Here is a 19,804-nt window from a genome sequence, read left to right on the forward strand (position 1 = left end):
GCTTCATTGAAAAGAAAATGAAATATTATACTCTAAGTAATTCTCTCACACTAGCATTGAGAGACAAGGTCTGGGCCCTTGAGATAGTGGTCTAAACTCCAGCTTTCATGGATGAGGGAAGTAACTTTCCAAGGTCACCCAGATAAAAAGGGTCACCTTGGCCGGCCCGGTGTGGTGGTTCACGCCTATAATCCCAGCACTTTGGGAGGCTGAGGCAGGCAGATCACGAGATCAGGAGATCGAGACCATCCTGGCCCTGGCTAACACCGTATAACATGTACCGTAGAGACGGTAGTGAAACCCCATCTCTACTAAAAATACAAAAAATTAGCTGGGCGTGTTGGCACACGCCTGTAGTCCCAACTACTCGGGAGGCTGAGGCAGGAGAATCACTTGAACCTAGGAGGTAGAGGTTGCAGTGAGCTGAGATCGTGCCACTGCACTCCAGCCTGAGTGACAGAGTAAGACTCCATCTCAAAAAAAAAAAAAAAAAAAAAAAAGTCACCTTGAGTCTAGAACACAACTCTCTGTAGTTCAATGCATATTCTTTTCAATATATCATATTATTTTATACATTCTCATTCTGAAACTTAAAAACAACTGTATTCCTGAATAGCAAGTCAATTGCCTCTTAATTTCTGGCAAAGTTATTATTTCAGATAGCACTGATCAAAAATCACTAAAGGTGTTGGAGAAAGAGAAAAGTGAATTGAATAGCAAATAATTCAAGGTAGTACGCTTTTATTCTCTTTTCTCAGGTATGTGTTCAATAAATCACCATCATTTGTTTTATAGTAATTGTTAATATACTTAACACAAAATTGTAATCTTTGGAGGTGTTTAATAATTTTTCTCTTAAATTTCACTAACTAGGTCTGAAATTAATATTGTCATCCCTTTAGTTTTTTCATTCTGAGAAGCTGTAACAGGTCCATTTAACTTATTTATAATAAGAACTAATATATTTTGTCTTGCTTTTTTTTCCTCTTTATCTTCTATTATTCGGTAATCTAAGTTTTCTTAGCACTTAATTTTTATACTATAATAGTTTCTTTAAAAGTTTTAAAGACATAACCCATATTTTCTCTATTTATTGAAAAATAAAATAATTTTTTCACTGGCTCTATATAACATGAGGACTAGAGCCTGTTTTATTCTTCCATTCATTATTTTGATAAAATCTAGAGGTTAGGATTCACATTTTGTAATAACTACTTAATTATATTTCTATAACCTATCTCAGGAATCATTTTTCATGTTTAATTGAGCCGCCAAAATATTTTACAAGAATAAAATAAACTATATGTGTTTATTTCATTATTATTCTAATTCTTCTACATGTTAAGTTTTACATTTCTGAGATCATACTCATTTATCTCTCAAATGTCAGGAATTCTCCTTTAAATATGTTCAGCAATGTGAACTGTATTTTTTTCTTTTTTTGATCTTTTTGGTTATAGAAACTTTTTAAGTCCAATTTTACAGATTTTTTTAATTGTAGAGAAGCATGACAGAGTGACCAAGATTTTGAGCCATAGCACTTATTTTGTAAGAATAATATCTTGTTGGGAAAGCACAATAGAAATAAGACTTCAAGGAGAAAAAAACTATTTTTTTTTTTTTTTTTTTTTTTTTTTGAGAAGGGGTCTCGCTCTGTCACCCAGGCTGGAGTGCAGTGGCACGATCTCGGCTCATTGTAACCTCTGCCTCCTGGGTTCAAGCGATTCTCTCACCTCAGTCTTACGAGTAGCTGGGATTACAGGCACGTGCCACCACACCTGGCTGGCTAATTTTTGTATTTTTAGTAGAGATGGGGTTTCGCCATGCTGGCCAGGCTGGTCTTGAACTCCTGACCTTGTGATCTGCTCATCTCGGCCTCCCAAAATGCTGGGACTACAGGCGTGAGCCACTGTGCACGGCCAATACAATTTTCAATGATTGCAAGTAGATATAAAATCACAAAAGTATTTAGATTCTATTGAACATGTTGCTGAATGATTCAGTGGTTTTATCTTAGAAACTAGTATCCACTGCAACTATTTAAACTCATGATGAAAGACTTAGGAGGATCTAGAGTTGTATAAAATTATTTTAAGGGACAGCAAATAGTTTAATACTATTGGCAAATAGTTTAATACTAATTGGCAAAATAGTTTAATGCTAATATGATTACTCTTTCCTATGTTGTCTTTTACAGAGATATACTCTTTTCTTGATGTCTTTTGAGATCTGTGGATTAGTCATACTAAACAAAATAGTAAGTTACTGAGTTTAGTTTCTTGTGTATTTATAACCTCTGTATCTCCCCTTATGTTCTTATAAGTACTTTTTTTCCTCCCTCTCATTCATTCATCCATGCACTTATTCATTCACCAAATATTTATGCATCTACAGTGAATTTTTCCAGGCTTTGGGTACACAACAGTGCCTCAGAATTGGGGGAAAAAGCCATCTCATAGAGTGAGAATGGAGGAGATAAATGAATTGCAATTAAGAGGTACTGAAAAGAATTTGGGTGGTGAATTGTTTTGCAGGAAAACAAAGCAGAGGAAAGAGACATTGAAAGCATTCTATTTTCAATAGTGTGGTCAGAAAGGCCTCTCTGAAGACAATCATATTAAGGTATTTCAACTGGAAGTGAAGGGAAGATAAACCAGGTTTAACAGATCAATCTGCCATGTCAAATGCAAATTCCACTTTCATTTTCTCCCCTCAATTACTTAATTATCCTTATTCTTTCATATTTATTTCTGACAAGGCTTTAGAAAAATCATTTTAAGTCTTATATATCTCATTTAATTTTTCTGTAATATAAGAAAAACAAAAATAGACCTTACAGGGTTTTGAGAGAACTGGAGAGAACTGATGTGGGAGTGCCTAGCACAATGCATGCCTGTTATACAGTGGGCTCCCCGTAAATCTAATTCAGTTGTCAGGGAGCCACCATCCTCCTCTCACTTTATTCTTTTTGAGTCTTAGAAGAATTGTTCCATGTTGGGTACAGGATGCAGGTGGTACTATAACACAGTATAGTCAGCGCCTGATTGACTTGGGGATTGAACTCTCTTCAAACCACATGCTTCCACACTGCGAATGAGCTGATGGCTGCTGACGCTCCACGTTTCTGACTTCTGTCCCCTGGCCTCACTTGGCGCTCCCCACCCCTACCTTTCTTCCCACTCTCAGGGGATGTTTCTTTTATTTTTAAAGACAGGCTCTCACTCTGTCCACCTAGGCTGGAGTGCAGTGGTGCGATGACAGCTCACTGTAACCTCGAATTCCTGGTCTCAAGTGATCCTCCCACCTCAGCCTCCCAAGTAACTGGGACTACGGGTGCATGCCACCATGTCCAGTTAATTAAAAAATAATATAGATACGGGGTCTCACTACATTGTCCAGGCTGATCTCAAACTCTCAAACTCCTGGCCTCAAGCAATCTCAGTTGCTGGAGTAGCTGGGATTATAGGTATCGTCACCATGCCCAGTCTGTTTTCACAATTTTTATCAGCAAACAAAGAACACAGTGGCTGTGTTGATGAAGATGTTTGGTGGAAGAATATGTAAATTTATAAGAAACTGAGAAAGTGAGGAAAAGTGATAATACACCTAAATGTAGTTTTAGATACTACATTTGTCTATTTCTAATGGACATGATCTTAATTATACATTATAATGTCGTTTAAAAATTATTGCTTTCTTAAAAACCAAATTTTGATTACTTCCAAAAGCTCTTTACATAATTAACATGTTCATATTGTCATGTGTTAAAGAGTACAGACTTGATGTGTGTAACCCACCCAAAATGCTAAAAATTTACTTGCTATTTAAGAGCTAGCCTTATAAATTAGCTGTCAAAAGACATGTGAGGTGAAATGCTTACATTAATGTGCATTTTTCTTCACATAACTTGAAGTACAACTTGAAGTTGCTGTTTTATGCTATAAGTATTGTATATCTAGCTAGCTTTAAATGAGACTTTTTTTTTTAATGCTGGAGATATAAAATTTTAAGTACCAATTTAACAAGTCTTTGAAGGTACAACGACAAAAATCAACAAGTCAAAAACTTCAGGTTTACAGGAATCATTCCATTTCTAGAGGCATGGTCACTTAAATGGCAAAGTATTGAAACATTTGCTTTTAGCTTTTAACTTCTTTAATATTTTGTTTAATATCTAAAATATCATCCAACAGATCTAGACTCTGTCATAGATCATTGGGCCTAGAGATATAACAAAGAGTACAGATGGAAGAGTAATAAAATACCAACAACTAACAGAGCTGTCACTGACAATTAGGAAATGTGACCCATGAGACAAGTGAAAAAGGTGCAATCTGGCGTTTCGAATACATCGACTCCAGAAGCTACAACCTATTAATGCTATCTTTTGGGCTCACTGATTCCTGGTTCCATTTCCATAAAATGTTGCCATATTTCATCCTTCTTTTAGTTCCTTTAGCAACCCAAGAGATCTTACTTTTATCCATCCCCTTTGCAAGGTCATGATAAATCACATTCCCAAGGCCAGACCTAGAACAAACCCACAGAGTAAATTCAGGTGTTCCTGAATAGTATTAACACCTGTAGCTGCTGGTTTACTAGCCAGTTACCAGTTCACGGGTAATCTGGAGAAGTTGTACTCAGACCTGTATCAGTTGTCACTAATAGTTAAAATATGCTGCTGAAAGATTAGCAGGGGTCACCCTGCTCCCTGTGCTCCCACTTAGAGGCAGTCTTGCAGCCTCTACTCTGCCTCGTCACCACTTGCCAGGGAATTAGATAGACAACAGGTGGCTTGACCTATTCTGATCTGGTATTTGTTTTCATTTACGAGCTTACTTGTGTATTTCTGAACAAAGCTTATATAATTTACTATATTGAAATCGAAAATCCCTTCAGTGGAAGCACAGCAATGAGAAACATTCAATATCTTTTACTCAATCCACTCTTAATAACTCCATAAAGAATGGATTTGTTGAGAATTGGGAGAAATGAACAGACTTTAATCTGGGGACAGCATTAAATCAGGTTTCAGCATCACTGCTTTTGATAGGGCACCTAAGTTGCTGTAGTAACACAAGGTATCTGCATCTGGTATACGAAACCTCCCATTTTGTTCTCAATTGCCAACCTGTGCAATACCTGTCTGTGTCCACACATGTTAAGTGCTAAGTATGGGATTCTAGAGGCCACAACACTCAGGTTTGTATGGTGTATTCCTACTGCAGGGATCATGTTAACAGCTGGCAGCTTAGCAACTGCCACCATCTAATTTCAGTGAAGATTAAGGCTTTAAAAATCCTTAGCTGGAAATGTTCTTGGCAGAGGCCAAAGGTGCTTCTAGAGTTATTTAAAAAAAAAACAAACAAACAAACAAAAAAAACACTACACCAGAGCTGAATTTAATCATGAAAAATGAATAAATCTTCAAGATCCAGATAGATTGGACAGGAATATTTATTGTTAACTGTGTTGTCCAAATGGTGTAAAAAGATTTAGTATTCGGTGTACAAATTAGAGAAAGGAAAGTCAGTCTTTTCAGAACAATGTTGAGAATGATTTGCATATATTTATTTACTTAACAAATACTTAGTTTCTACTCATGTACCAGGCAGTGTTTAAAATTCCGCAGATAAAGTAGACTAAAAGAAAGATAAGGTCCTTCTTTTCATGGAGTATACATTCTAGAAGGGGTAAAGAGATAACAACAAAAATAATAATAATAAACATATAAATGTAAAAAAAATTTAATTGGATATAAATGCTCTTAACAATATCAAACAGAATAATGTGACAGAGAATGAGTTGAGGAGTACTTCAGGTTGCCTGGGTGGAAAAGGCACATTTGAAAAGGCAGCATTTGAACTGATATCTAAATGGACATGAAGGAATGAGCCATACATGGGGAAAATAAAAGCTGTAGAATGTTCAGAATTTCTATAAAGGGGCTTAGAGGTGGCCTAACAATCTAGGTGGAAGAAAAGTAAGGGACTTAATCCAAAGGTGTATTTACACAACAATCACACTTAAAAATAACCCCAGTTTATACATTTATTTGAGGTGCCTTTGGTGGGGGTATCTGGTGACTTGAAGGTGCTAAACTCCTACTCTTGGCACTGTAATTAATCTGAGGAAAGAGCTGTAGAAGTCAAGACGTGGCTCAGTGACAGCAAATAACTATTCAAAGAGGAAGCTTGAGGCCAGAATATTTAGGACCTCCTCTAACACACGGTTATGAGTTATTCTAAGTGCAAAGGGAGTCCCTGGAAGAATTTAAGCAGCAAATTGTCATAATGTGAGTTATGCTTTAAAGAGATTATCCCACAATGTGAAGAACCGATTGTTAAGAAGGATGGAAGTCGAAGCAGAGAGAACAGCTAGGATGCCATTATAGGGATCCATGTGATGATGGTGGTTTCAGCTAGTATGGTGGTGGAGAAGATGGAGATGACTGGATGTAAATGGAATGCTGTTCTTGCTATGGAACAGCAATCTTTTCTGCCATGAGGGTAAGGAAAAAAGAGGGATCTAACATGACACCTAGGTTTTGATTTAAGTATGTTCAAATAGAAGTCAATTTTATATTCCTTACAGAAGTTTGGGAAGTAACCTAAATTAAAAGAGGAATATTCATTTATATAACAAATATTTACAGATTCTCCTATGTACAGATTCAGGCACACTACTTGTGTAGAAGATTTTATACACATACCTGTAGCTATAAAGACATATATATGCATATGAATACATGCAAATACACACATGCACACACTCAGAGCATTTTGAAATGGAATCTTGTAGAACAATTTTCAAAAAAACATTAAGCTCACAAAAATGTAAACTTTTGTGGATTTTTAGCCAGCAATTTCATTTCTATAAGAATACTCCCACATATATATGAAGATTAATATACAAGAATTATACATATATTGATGATGGCATGGTTTTTTTCTCCTCCACAACAAAAACCACATTCAAAGTGTCATTGTTTGATTTAAAAAACTTAAATGTTCAAAGAAGGAGGACTGTTAAAGTACATAAACTTATAATATAGAATCCAGTTATTTATTCATTTAAAATAATTTTTTTTTTTTCTGGAGACAGCATTTTGCTCTGTTACCCAGGCTAGAGTGCAGTGGTGCAATCATGGCCTACTGCAGCCTTGAACTCCTGGCCTCAAGTGATTCTCCTGCTTCAGCCTCCCAACACGCTGGGATTACAGGTGGGAGCCACGACACCTAGCCTTAGGTAGATTCTTATATGTTGATATGGCAACTTCTCTTGGATATATTTTTAAAGGGGAAACAAAGCAACTCACAGAATAAAAATATATGAAATGATTCCATTAGGAATGAATGGATGTGTGTTTCACATAATGATGAATTAAAGGTGCCTAACTCTTTCAAACAAGTTTGGAAGGCCACACTATTAGCAATGTATACTTGGCGACTTTTGCGAAGGATAGTAGAATAATGTGGTAGTGCTGGCAGGAGTGTTGAAGGGGCCTTTCATTTTCTACCATAAAAATTGCATGGTTTGATTTTTATCCTACACTGAGCATGTCCTGGGTTTGTAAATTTTAATCCAATTTAAAGCATAAAGCTATAGTCATTATGCCATGATTTTCTTGATTTGGCAACAATATCTCTGTTCACTTCACTTTATCTTACCGCCATTAGCAAACATCAGCTAATGTCCCAGACTAAACCTAGAGGATATAACTGAACTTCATGTTCTTCAGGTGGTAGTTTCATTCTCGAGTGAGTGAGAGGAGTCTGCTGTAGTGGGTCCCCATGTGTGCTGAATATTTCAGAAATCAATAGGATGGGCAGCCACTTCTTTATGTTGAAAGCAGATCTTGATGACATCCCACTAACAGAGTGCCTCTCATACATCTGCAGCAGGTATGGATCACTCTGTGGCATGGCTGACTGTTTACATCCCGTGCCAACTCAGCTGATATGTAATTAACATTATGTCTTGATAGCCTGCTGTTGTTTGCAGCAACTTCAAGTCATGATTCTGACACATCAACAACAACCAGTGAACACTTTGATACAGGGCCAAAACAACACAGACATCTACTCAGTTTCCAATGATGTCACACAGTCAGTGGCCTTCAGGAGCACAGGAATCAAATTATGCCATCACTCCCTGGCCATTTTTCTAATAGAGTAACACTGTTTTGTACTTCATGAAATGAATGATCCATAGTGATTAATCACATATCTGTTTGTCTTCAGATCAACTGTAGTTATGTGCATTGATGTAATCATAGCAGTATGGCAGAGGAAATAGAAGTTTGACCGAACTGGATTTGCCTGACTCTACGACTTACTAAACTGCAGAATCCTGAGTAAGTTCCATAACCCCTCTCTGTATTATTTTCTTATCTGTACAATGGGTGTAATAATAATACCTACCTTCACAGGCTTATTCTGATAAGATAAAGTATTACAAACGTTTTACATAAATGCTTGCCACAAAGTACTTGCTTAATGAGTATTAGATTTAATATAACAATAATTATGCTAATTGGGGAGTGCTTCAGAATTATTTACTACAGAATATGGAATACCTGGGACATACATTTTTGAACAGGCATTAGCAGAATATAGAATGAAGTAAGAATTCATTTGTTCAAATCTCAAATACAGAGTGTTAAAGGTAACAAGTTATTTTATTATAATGAACTACAATATATTTAAGTATCTTAAGTACTTTACACCAATGATATCCTCCAAATCTAATAATAAAACACTGAGCAAGCACAAGAAAAATAAGTAACAAACATATACAAGTTTAATTCTGGTAGTATTTCAAACATATTCTTCAAAATCACTGTTCTTTCAATTTGGCTTGAACCAAAATTTACCTTCATTAAAAAAAGAAGCCTCTTAGAAAGCATTAAATTCTATTTATTAGTATAACTATATTGGCATCAGAATATAAACAGAGACCAAAATGATCTTACTTGGAAGCCAAATAAATACTCAATATTAACAACTCATTTATTTTCCCACCTTTTGACTCCAATTTAAATGTTTACATGAGAGTCTTTGAAAAGTCTTTTCACCTCAGTGGCACCTCAAGTGTTCACTTTGAACAATGACTTTGCAGCTGGCCAAACCTTACTCTCAATCAATTTTTATGAGTACAAATTCTTGAGCTGATGGTTGGATTTCCAGCGATATCACTCATAATACACACTCACAAGTGGTGATGAGATTCACATTATCAACAGAGCATCATTCTGCCCATGGCAGCGGCAGACACAGCAGGGGTATACTGTCCTCCCTATGAAAACGATTCCTTCACCTTTCAATAATGCAGCCTGCAGGTATGGACCTACAAACTGTGTGTGGATAGAATCAGAGCTGCCTTTAAAAATACTAATAAAAACTACCCAGTCCCTCCCAATGGGTCATTCTCATTGAATCTCCATACATATCCATCTTGATTTTGAAGTGTGTGCCTTCAATTTGCCTTCCCATTACGTTTGGAATTGAATGTAAGATTCACTTGTGTTTAAAACTTGTCAGAATACTCTCATGGATTCTCAGTACATTTGGGCATGGAATTCTCTGCATGAATGCATGTGGATATATGCACATATATGTGTGCAAAGTAAATATATAATGCTTAAATATGACTTCAGATTTTAAGAAGAAATCTCAGGTAGAATAAATTCAAATTCATTATAGTTTGGTGGTACTTTCTTAAATTTAAATTATGAAATATATGGGTTTACCTACTTTGAATTAACTTAGATATCCCTTTTAAAATGTAAAGCATATTTTTGTTACTGAGAAAACACTTTTAGCTCCCCAAAGACCTGGTTAATCTTCCCCCAAAAACATACCAATTAACAGTCTCAAAGTTTTACAATTCCTTCCTTCATTTCTAAGCTCTCTTATGAGTAATAATGAAAGTATACATATTTGCCCTATAACTTCTGAGTCTTACAATCATATGCTAGAAAATAAGATAAGGGGCAAAAGATTACTTGGAACCTTACCTGGCAAAAAGCATGAGGTGATCATTTGACCTCTTAAGACTGATCTACAAAAGCCTAACTTTCATATTCAAAAAATCAGTTAAAACAATCAAATAAAAAATAAAAAAAAACAGTGACTAATGCAAATAACATACTGAACATCTGTGGTTATTGGGTTACATTCCCATGTTCTTTCATACCTATTTCCACCAGTTAAGAACTATGCTTGCTAAGTTAGCTGGGTTTGTTCCCAAACTAGTTTATGCTAACAACATTAGCCATTGAAATCATGTAGTTAAATGAGATTTTATACAAATGCATAAAATAACTGAAAAAGAAGCTGCTGTTTCCATGAAAAATCAGCTGAATGCTTTAGAAAAACTTGATAAAGACAAGTCACCAACACAACCTTGTCAAATTAGATATGAATGAAATATATCCATAAGGTATAAATAAGTGTCCAGAAATATCTATTAAAATTGCTTAGGAAACACATTTAAATTCATGCACCAATGTAAGAAACTAAATGTGGAAACTGTAGAAGATGTCTTAAGGTTTTTGAAAAATAGATCACCCACAACCCCAAACAGGTAACCTTTTTCAGAGCAAATGCTAGGGCTCTATACAAAAAAATTAAATCTGTGTGTGCATGTGTATCTTTTATTAAAGTTGACCAACTATTAGTTCTAATCATGTAAGAAGAGGTTGCTTTTTAGCCAGGAAAAAAAAAAATAGGCTGGCTGTTTGCCATGTAGATAAAACTACTTTTCACTGAGTTTTCACACTTTTCATGGAGTTACCAGGCTATCATGGGACATCAATAAAGTAATTTTATCCAGCAATTGATGGATGGCTGTACGTACTCACTGGAAGACAGCAAATGATCATTTTCCTTCCTTGGCATTTTACTATGTCATTCTGATCTAGTCCAGTTAAGCTTGTTTAGTGTGTGCCATTGGAATCAATGAGATTTTTACAGAATGTTTTGTGTTAAGAATTCCAAGAGTGATACTCTTTTCATATATTGGGAACAAAATAGCTTGGATTTATCATGGACTGGAATGACTATTACTTAGAAGGGTATTCCTTAATATAAATTAACTTAATTAGTATGTTCTATGAGCAAAGTTATCCATGACTACAAAAGAAGAGTCAGCCAAACTGCATGTTCTGATAATATATGTTCAGAATCCAATCGTAAAGAAATACACACCAGTCAAGTTGACTTAAAAACATATTTATGTGAACAGGTGATTTCTTGGCTTACTTGTACTAAATGTGGCATATTTGCATTAAATATGCCAGTTAGTACAAAAATATTTATATTAAAATGAGTGATTATATGTATTATGCTTTATATATAAAATATAGAATGATGCAGTGGTTCTCAAGGTATAGTCTTGGAATCCCAGAGATCTCCAATATCTTTTCATAGGGTCTAGGAGGTCAAAACTGTCTTTATAAAAATATTCAGAAGTTATTTCTTTTTCACACTTTTTCTCCCATTAGTATAAAGTTGAGTTTTCCAGAGACTACATTTTATCTGATATTGCAAAAAATTGAATGCAGAAGCTAATGCGAGAAAACAGTTACCTTCTATTAAGCCAGAGGGTAAAGAGTCCAAAAGCATAAAACAATGCCACTGATTTCACTAAATTGTTTGGCTTGGAAAACAGTTATTTTACATAAAAACTTTAGTGTTAGCATGTAATGAATGTACTACTTTTATTTAAAGTGGCTTAAACATATTTTAATTTCTAAAACAGTAAATTTTGATAGATATAACCCACATAAACAAATTTTGAAAACTGCTATCTTAGAGTGATTATTTAACAGGAAAAAATGACTAACCTGAACTAGAACAAAGTAACGTTTTTTCCATCTTTTCCAAACCTTCTGTCCAAGGGCATACAGATATCTGGAAAGAAAAACAAAAGCCAAAGAATACTTAAGATGAATAATGTTGTGCTTCCATGTAATCATATTTCTTCCATAGGTATTTATTTTTGAGACCAGCCTGCTAAAGGCAAACTTTAGCTCATTTGGAAAGTGAGATAACATGCAGCTTCTGTGTTACAAAATAAGTTAGCTTATTCTGGGTTCTCGAAAGGGAATTGATTTATGTAACTTATCAATTTGTCAGTCCTACCACAAATTGAGCAAAGTAGGAGTTAGAAAGGATAATCAAAGAACCAGTAGGAATTTTATTCTTACATGCAATTCTTAGGAGAGACAAAGGCTATTAATTGAGGACATGGTCATCAATGCTTCAGTTCTCAGATGACCGGAGCTGAGTAGTGCGCCCTGAGGAGCAGCCAGCTGCAGAGCCAAGAATCCAGGGTGAAGGGTCACTGTCCAGCTGGGTGACCCTAAAATGTGCCTGCACCAATCTCAGTCTCCATGTCCTCACCTATCAAATGAAAGGATGGATTTGCTGATTTCTAAGGTCTCTGCTAGCTCCATCGTTATGGGATTTACCTGACTCATGAAAGCATCTCACTGCAAATGTTTTAACTACAAAATTCTGATAGTAACAAAGATGCCACTGGGTAGTTTTACATAGTTTCAACCATGGCTTTTCTTCAACTTTGCATTGACCTTAGTAAGCTGAATTGAAATGATTAGCCAATCATTTGAGAATATTATCCTTACTGAATATACAAATGATATGCTGAAATATCAGGGAGGAAAAAGAAGAAATTAAAAATTAGCGTGACCGTGTTGTGGAGAGCTATTCCAAAATTATGCCACAAAATTATAAACACACTCCCTACAAAAGTGGAAAATATTGCTAGAAGTTTAAAAAATGACAGTTATAGGCCTAATTTTAAGACTAAAGAAAGATTTTTCAATATTTTATCATAATCCTTTATTCTGAAATAAAGGATTAACATTGCAGAGGCTGTTCAAACTAAATTTATATACAATTCTGAGTGATTTTTTAAAGGCGCATTATGATTATTTATTTAGGGGCTTAAGATTTTTAGACTTTCACAACTTTTAAAGCTAAAATCTTAGGCTGAATCTTTAATTTCTGTCTTATTAAAATAATCCTATTTTGCAAAGCATAACAAACAGTGTTTGCCCCACTCCACCCTTTAGAAACAGTGACATACGGAGTTGGCTAAGGTGTGGGGAATTAATGCGCACTCATTCACTACTAGTGGGAGTCTAACATCTTGGGAGATGATCTTTCTGTAGGATAACATGTCAATACATCGAAATAGTCATACTCTTTCATTCCTGAATGTATTAAGGTAATAAGGAGGTGCACATAAAGGTGTATGCTGTAGGGATACATAGAACAGTGTTGTTTATATTATTGGAAACTGATAACAAATGTCCAACAGCAGTAAAATTATTCAATACGTGCTTACATATCCACAGAGAAATACCATGCTGCCAACGAAATTATGTTTTTGATAAAATTAATAACATAGAAAGTATCACATTGTGCAATATTACATCAAAAGAGTAGGATTCAAAACTACACACATAGTTAATGATTTGGAACTTGTAAAAGAATATGTAAAAATAATTCCAAAATATTACTAATAGTATCTTTGAGTGGTAGAGTTATGGCAGATTTAAGTTTCCTTCTTTATTCCCTGAAAATTCACAGAAATTTTCAGAATCCAGGGGGGAAAAAAACATGGAGTTACTAAAAGTCAAAATAAAAACAAAGTTCTTGCATTGTAAAACATCACCCAAATGGTCCAAACCAATTATATATTTTCTTTCAGCACATCAGCTAACTGAAGTGTTTGGTGAACTTCTATTCAGCATTTATGATACCGTTAATTCATTCCATCATCTGTGCTTGTGGATGGAATGTGAATTCATTTAATGACTGGCTGAGACATTACTGCTCTTATTCTTACCTGTTCATTGTTTCTTCTCAAGGACCCCTTAAAACCCTTTGCTCCACCTTTGCTCTAGCTTCTAATTTCTTCTCTGTGGTTCTAGTGACAGGTATTTAGTTGCTCTCTTTCTGTCTTTCCTCTGCAATTTCCTCTTTTGAAATGCACATATCCAAGCTTTTATTTCAGGGTTAACAGCAATGACCTCGGGAGCTAGATACTGTGGACATGACAGGTGCCTTTTATGAAAGTGAACTAGCAAGATATGCACCAAATAGCTGGCTCGGAGCCACAGAGAGCATCTGGAATGACCTTTGCCTGGAACCACAGCCTGCTTCTCAGCTCTTTCCAACTGTCTCACTTTGCAGACTGCTGGACAACTGGGTCACACACAAGTGAAAGTAAATAGTGATACACAAACCATCAGCACCACAAGCTACTCAGTGTCAGTCTTGCTGACAGTGAAGGTCCTGCATAAAGAATAATAATCAGCTGCAACATCATCAAAATGATAGATTAACAAAATTGGATTAAAATATATGGTTTCTTTGAAGACAGAAAGCAGGGGGACAGATGGATACATACATGTTGTATTAAGGGGTTAGTAGAAGATGTTACAAAGAACAGAATAAAAGAGAATTTGTGATTGGAACCAAGGTAAGCATTTAAATGATGATTTCTGGGATTAGGTATCAAGTATCCCTATCTAGCTGCTTTTTCACTGGTATGAAAGCAGTTTCTTAGCATAAGAAACACATTGAAAAATGGGTGAAGAGCCAGATGCAGTGGCTCATGCCTGTAGTCCCAGAACTGTGGGAAGTCAAGGCAGGAGGATTGCTTGAGGATAGGAGTTCAAGATCAGCTTAGTCAACATAGCCGGACTCTGTCTCTACAAAAATAAAAATAAAAATTAGCTGGACGCAGTGGCACACACTTGTCTTTGCTACTTGGGAGGAGGCTGAGGCAGGATACTCCCTTAAGCTCAGGTGTTGGAGGCTGCACTGAGCTATGACCATGCCACTGCACTGCGGCCTGGGTGACAGAGCAAGATCCTGTCTCTTAGAGTAAATAAATGAAAGAAGAATGAAGATAAAAATGTTCATCAATATTATTTAAGAATAAACACTCAAAAACAATCTAAAAATCAAATATTAAAAAATAATAATTTTGCCATTAAAAATGAGGCCAGATAAAGAATTACTAATGATATGGGAAAATTCTTATAATGTTAGTTTTTAAAAAAGCAGTCACACAAGTTCATATTATATGCATAGAGAAATATCCAGAAAAATGCAACAAAATGTTAATCTTATAGTTAATATCTGGCGAGTGAAATTAAAGATGAATTTCGTATTATTCTTTATGCCTTTCTATAATTCCACAATGTCTACATTGGCCATGTCTTCCTTTTATTGTTTGAGTAAAGTTTATTGGTATAGTTTACATAAAGTAAAATTACCTATTTCAGTTATCCAATTTGATGAGTATTGACACAGTCATGTAACCACCACCACAATCAACTTATAGAACATTTCCACCTCCCCAAAAGTTCCCTTATGCCCTTTATGATCAATCCCCTCCTTACATCCCTAGCTCTGGCAACCCCTCATTTGATTTCTGATCTTATAATTTTTCTTTTTCCAGAACAACATATAATTGGAATTATTCAGTATGTAGCCTTTCTGTCTGACTTCTTTCATTGAGTCGAATGCTTTGGTGATTCATCCATATTGCTGTACGTAGTTAATATCAGAAGCCCACTCCTTTCATTGCTAAGCAATATATTCCATTGTAGGGATTTGCAAGAATGTGTTTATTCACTAGTTGGTGGACATTTAAGTTGTTTTCACTTCTTTGGATAAATAAAGCTATTATGAACACTTGTGTACAAGTCTTTTTGTGTAGGCATGTCTTCATTTCTCCTGGGTAAATATCTAGGAGTGGGATTGTAGGGTCATATTGAAAGTACATGTTTAACTTATAAGAAACTGCCAAATTGTTTTCCAAACTGGCTATACCATTTTGAGTTACCATCAGTAAATGTATAAAGGTACATCTTACTTTTGTAATCAGAGAAAGTTACCATTATTAAATATTTGGGGGATGTAGTCATTATGACTATAAATACGTATTTCTGGTACAACCAAGTTGAATATTTAGAGGCCAAAGATAAAGTCCTTTATCTCATTATCTTGAGTACAGTGGAGACATCCTATAAGCTTTCATGCTTAAATGGGTTTTCTAGTTTCCAAGGTCATTCTCAAGTTTTGGAATTTAGAGTAGTCTAAATTCCTTGTAGATGGGTAATCTTTCTACCTCAGAAGGGCTGGAATGTGGAGGTAATGAGGAAAATGGAGCGAAAATCTTTTTACTATTTGGTAACTATCAGATAATCCATTTATTAGAAAACATCTACAAAACTAAAAAAGCATTTTCTCCTAACCCATCTTATACTTGGCATTGCTGTTGAATTACTATTCTTTGTTGTTGTTGTTTCTTAATGTTCAGTGTTGTTATGATTTTTTTATGGTATCTAAGGCCAAAAAGATTTTTATTTCAGAAAAATATATGAAAGTTACATTTAACCTGATATTATGCTCTACTAGGCAATAGATTTTGTTCAATACATTTACAGGTTCCAGTATCTTTAATTACAGAAACATGAGTTACTCTATATACAAAGTATATACTATATATATTTTCTATATATACATATATACACATATATATACATATATACATATATACATATATACATATATACATATACATATATACATATATACATATACATATATACATATATACACAAAGTATATAGTATATATATAGTATATATATACTATATATAGTATATATATACTATATCTATCTATATATACTATCTATATCTATATCTAAATCTATATATCTATATCTATATATAGATATATATACTATATATACTATATATATCTATATATAGTATATATAGTAATATATAGTATATATACTATATATATCGATATATATAGTATATATACTATATATATCTATATATATACTATAGGTACTATATATATATCTATGATATATATATACTATATATCTATGATATATATATATACTATATATCTATGATATATATATACTATATATCTATGATATATATATACTATATATCTATGATATATATATACTATATATCTATGATATATATATACTATATATAGAAAGTATATAGAGTTACTCTATATACTCTGTATAGAAAGACTGTATATATATCTATAGCCAATTTTTAAAGACTTTGCATATAAAAATCAAGTTGCATATAAAAATCCAGTTGACCTCAAATAGAAAATATAACTTGATCTTTAATGATTAGGAAGGATCCCATAGCATCTGAGAGTCCCTGTTATAAAAATAAATTATAATAACTGCATAATGCTGTAAAAGGAAAACACACAGCTGATAAAATTAAATGTAACCATTTATTTGACATATAATGGAAATGGCATTAATTTAACAGATCTTCGATAGCTATTAACTTATCTTAAAAAATTTGTTTTTATGTTATTATCATTTGCATTCTGGACAATTGGCATTTTACTGCTTTATAAAGTATGAGTCTACCAAATAAACATATAGAAAAATATTATCTAAGAAATGCGTGTGTCAGGCTGAAGACAGAGTACCTCGGCTAGGTGTACTAGAGATTTGCTAGCGGGTCTATGCTGCAGCTGTATTCTCCCTCAATATTTTGTAACCTGCTGAGTCATTACTAGCTTCCTCATGATTGTATGATTAACTCAAAGAAGATTTTTTTTAAGGGTATGTAAATGAGACCTGCCAAATACCAGTCAAACTGGGAACACACATTTAACTGGGTTTTATGTGACAATTTATAATGTTATCCAATAAAATAAGTATCTATCACACAGCACGAGAGAAGCATTTTCTAATGAGTACTGTGAATTTTTTTCACCTGATTTTAAAGAGGAAAGCAGATTGTGTGTGTGTGTCTGAGGGCTTTTTAACATTAATTTCCACCAACCTACAGAATTTGGTTTTAAATATTTTGTTGTCATCTTTGTCAAATTCTTTCAGTTAAATCAGAAATGAATGGAAAAACAAAAGAACACAAATATCATCAGTTTTCTTGGCCATGCTACATTCTCCAGTACTCTATTAGCAAATGGCCCTGCGTTGGGGGCGGGGGAGGGAATCCCCAATGAAAGTTAAATTTGATCCAAGAATTATTTGAATGGGGTTAAAAGAGGTATCCCATTGTACATGACATTTTCACAAGCACATATTTCCAAAGCTAATTTAAATATAACACTTTTTCTATTGAACTATTACCAATGCATCACAATACTCAGGTAACTAGAGTGTTTTGGATTATTTTAAAATAACTGCCCAGATACTATTTAAAGTATTTGTTTTCATGAACACATCCAACTTAAGCAAGGTATTAAGAAGTTGTTCCCTTTGAACAACAACAACAAAAAAAATTGCCTGCTTAACTTTAAAATCTTTTCTTCTTGCGTGGGATTAGGTAACAAAGAAATCAGCAACACTGAAACAAAGCTTGGATTTAACACACAAGAGTAAAGCCTTGAAGCATTTAGTTCTATCAGTTAGTATAAACATAGCAATAATCATAAAGTATTAATCCCTCTTCTGGGTTATTTCAAATGGAGAGCACTATTTGCTCCAAAGAAACACACAACTGATTGCTAGGAAACAAAGCACAAAGACAACTAAATATATTCCAGTTTCATTCACCTATGACTTAAAAAAAAAAAAATCCAGCTATTCTTAGGTCACATTGTATCATCAAATATCAGAGATATGAAGAAACAAAACTTTCAAATTTTTGATTATATATTTAATATATGATGTAGAAGTGTAGAATATATTTTATGCTGTTTGGGAAAAAAGTCAAGAGAAAACATTTTTTTAAATGGTATTTGCCTAATTGATTTTTTTTAAAGGAAATGGCCAGTCCTTAAGCCAAAATAGTTACTACCAACAAGGCAAATAGTATATTTTAAAAATCTTCTATATCTGTAGTTATATATAGTCAGCATATCTCAGTACCTACATTAAAAATTATACAACCTTTTTGGTGTCAACATGATTCTTAAAAGAGTCAACTATCAATAAGGTAGCTGGAAGATAACACCACAATTACTTCTAAAAGCTTTCATTTGCAAACAAAAATAGTCTTTATGAAATCCATCAGAATGTTCCGTGACAGCAGGAACAAAAACTTTTCTTTAGAAAGATTTCCTGATCATTAACATATGTATTTTAGTACCAATAAAATGGTTCTTGGCAATAGATTTATTGAGTAAAATGAAGTTTAGTAAAAATAAATTTCAAGCATTAACGCTGCAATGCTTATACGACAAAACTGTTTTAAAATGCTTGTCTTTACATAGTACCCGGTTGAATGTGTGTGGTTTTTTTTTTAAGTAGATTCATATATAATATTCTGATTTGTTTTCCTTTAAGCCAAAAACCTCAGAAGTAAGTTTAACCGTTAAGCCATTTTCCTTTAAATACTATATATTCTTGGCTAACATTTATAATCACAAAAGTCAATGACATTTTAAGAACTCATTTTCTGATTAAAAAATTGAGATTTAACTCATCTTCATATCACAATATGTTTGAACTATATCCCATATTATTCTAGTAATAGTAAAGACATAGCTAATATTCTCTATGCCAGATTTTAAATAGAAAACAGTAAAATGAAATAAAGAACTTGCTTACCCAAACACTTTAAAAGCACTTTATCAAACCTTTCTAACTTGAAGATTGTTCAAAGAATACTTCAACACACAAAAATTCTCCAAACACATTACTAAATATTGTAGTTTAGTTTCAATTAGAATGGTAGCACACAATTCTAATAGAAATGAGAATATGACAATTTATTTGCACTGAGTCCATGCTG

At 33.9% G+C, this 19,804-nt stretch overlaps 1 protein-coding gene across 3 annotated transcripts in view; it reads right to left on the reverse strand.

Moving 5' to 3' along the window:
• CADPS2 (calcium dependent secretion activator 2) overlaps positions 1-19,804 on the reverse strand; it is a 567,688-nt gene that overhangs the window by 197,994 nt on the left and 349,890 nt on the right. For all 3 annotated transcript variants that reach the window (XM_024250127.3, XM_054559726.2, XM_054559723.2), the window contains exon 9: positions 11,849-11,915. In XM_024250127.3, coding sequence (XP_024105895.1) covers positions 11,849-11,915 — 67 coding nt within the window. The remainder of the gene's footprint in view (positions 1-11,848; positions 11,916-19,804) is intronic.

The sequence above is a fragment of the Pongo abelii genome, chromosome 6 (assembly GCF_028885655.2).
Source record: "Pongo abelii isolate AG06213 chromosome 6, NHGRI_mPonAbe1-v2.0_pri, whole genome shotgun sequence".
Classification (NCBI taxonomy): Eukaryota; Metazoa; Chordata; class Mammalia; order Primates; family Hominidae; genus Pongo; species Pongo abelii.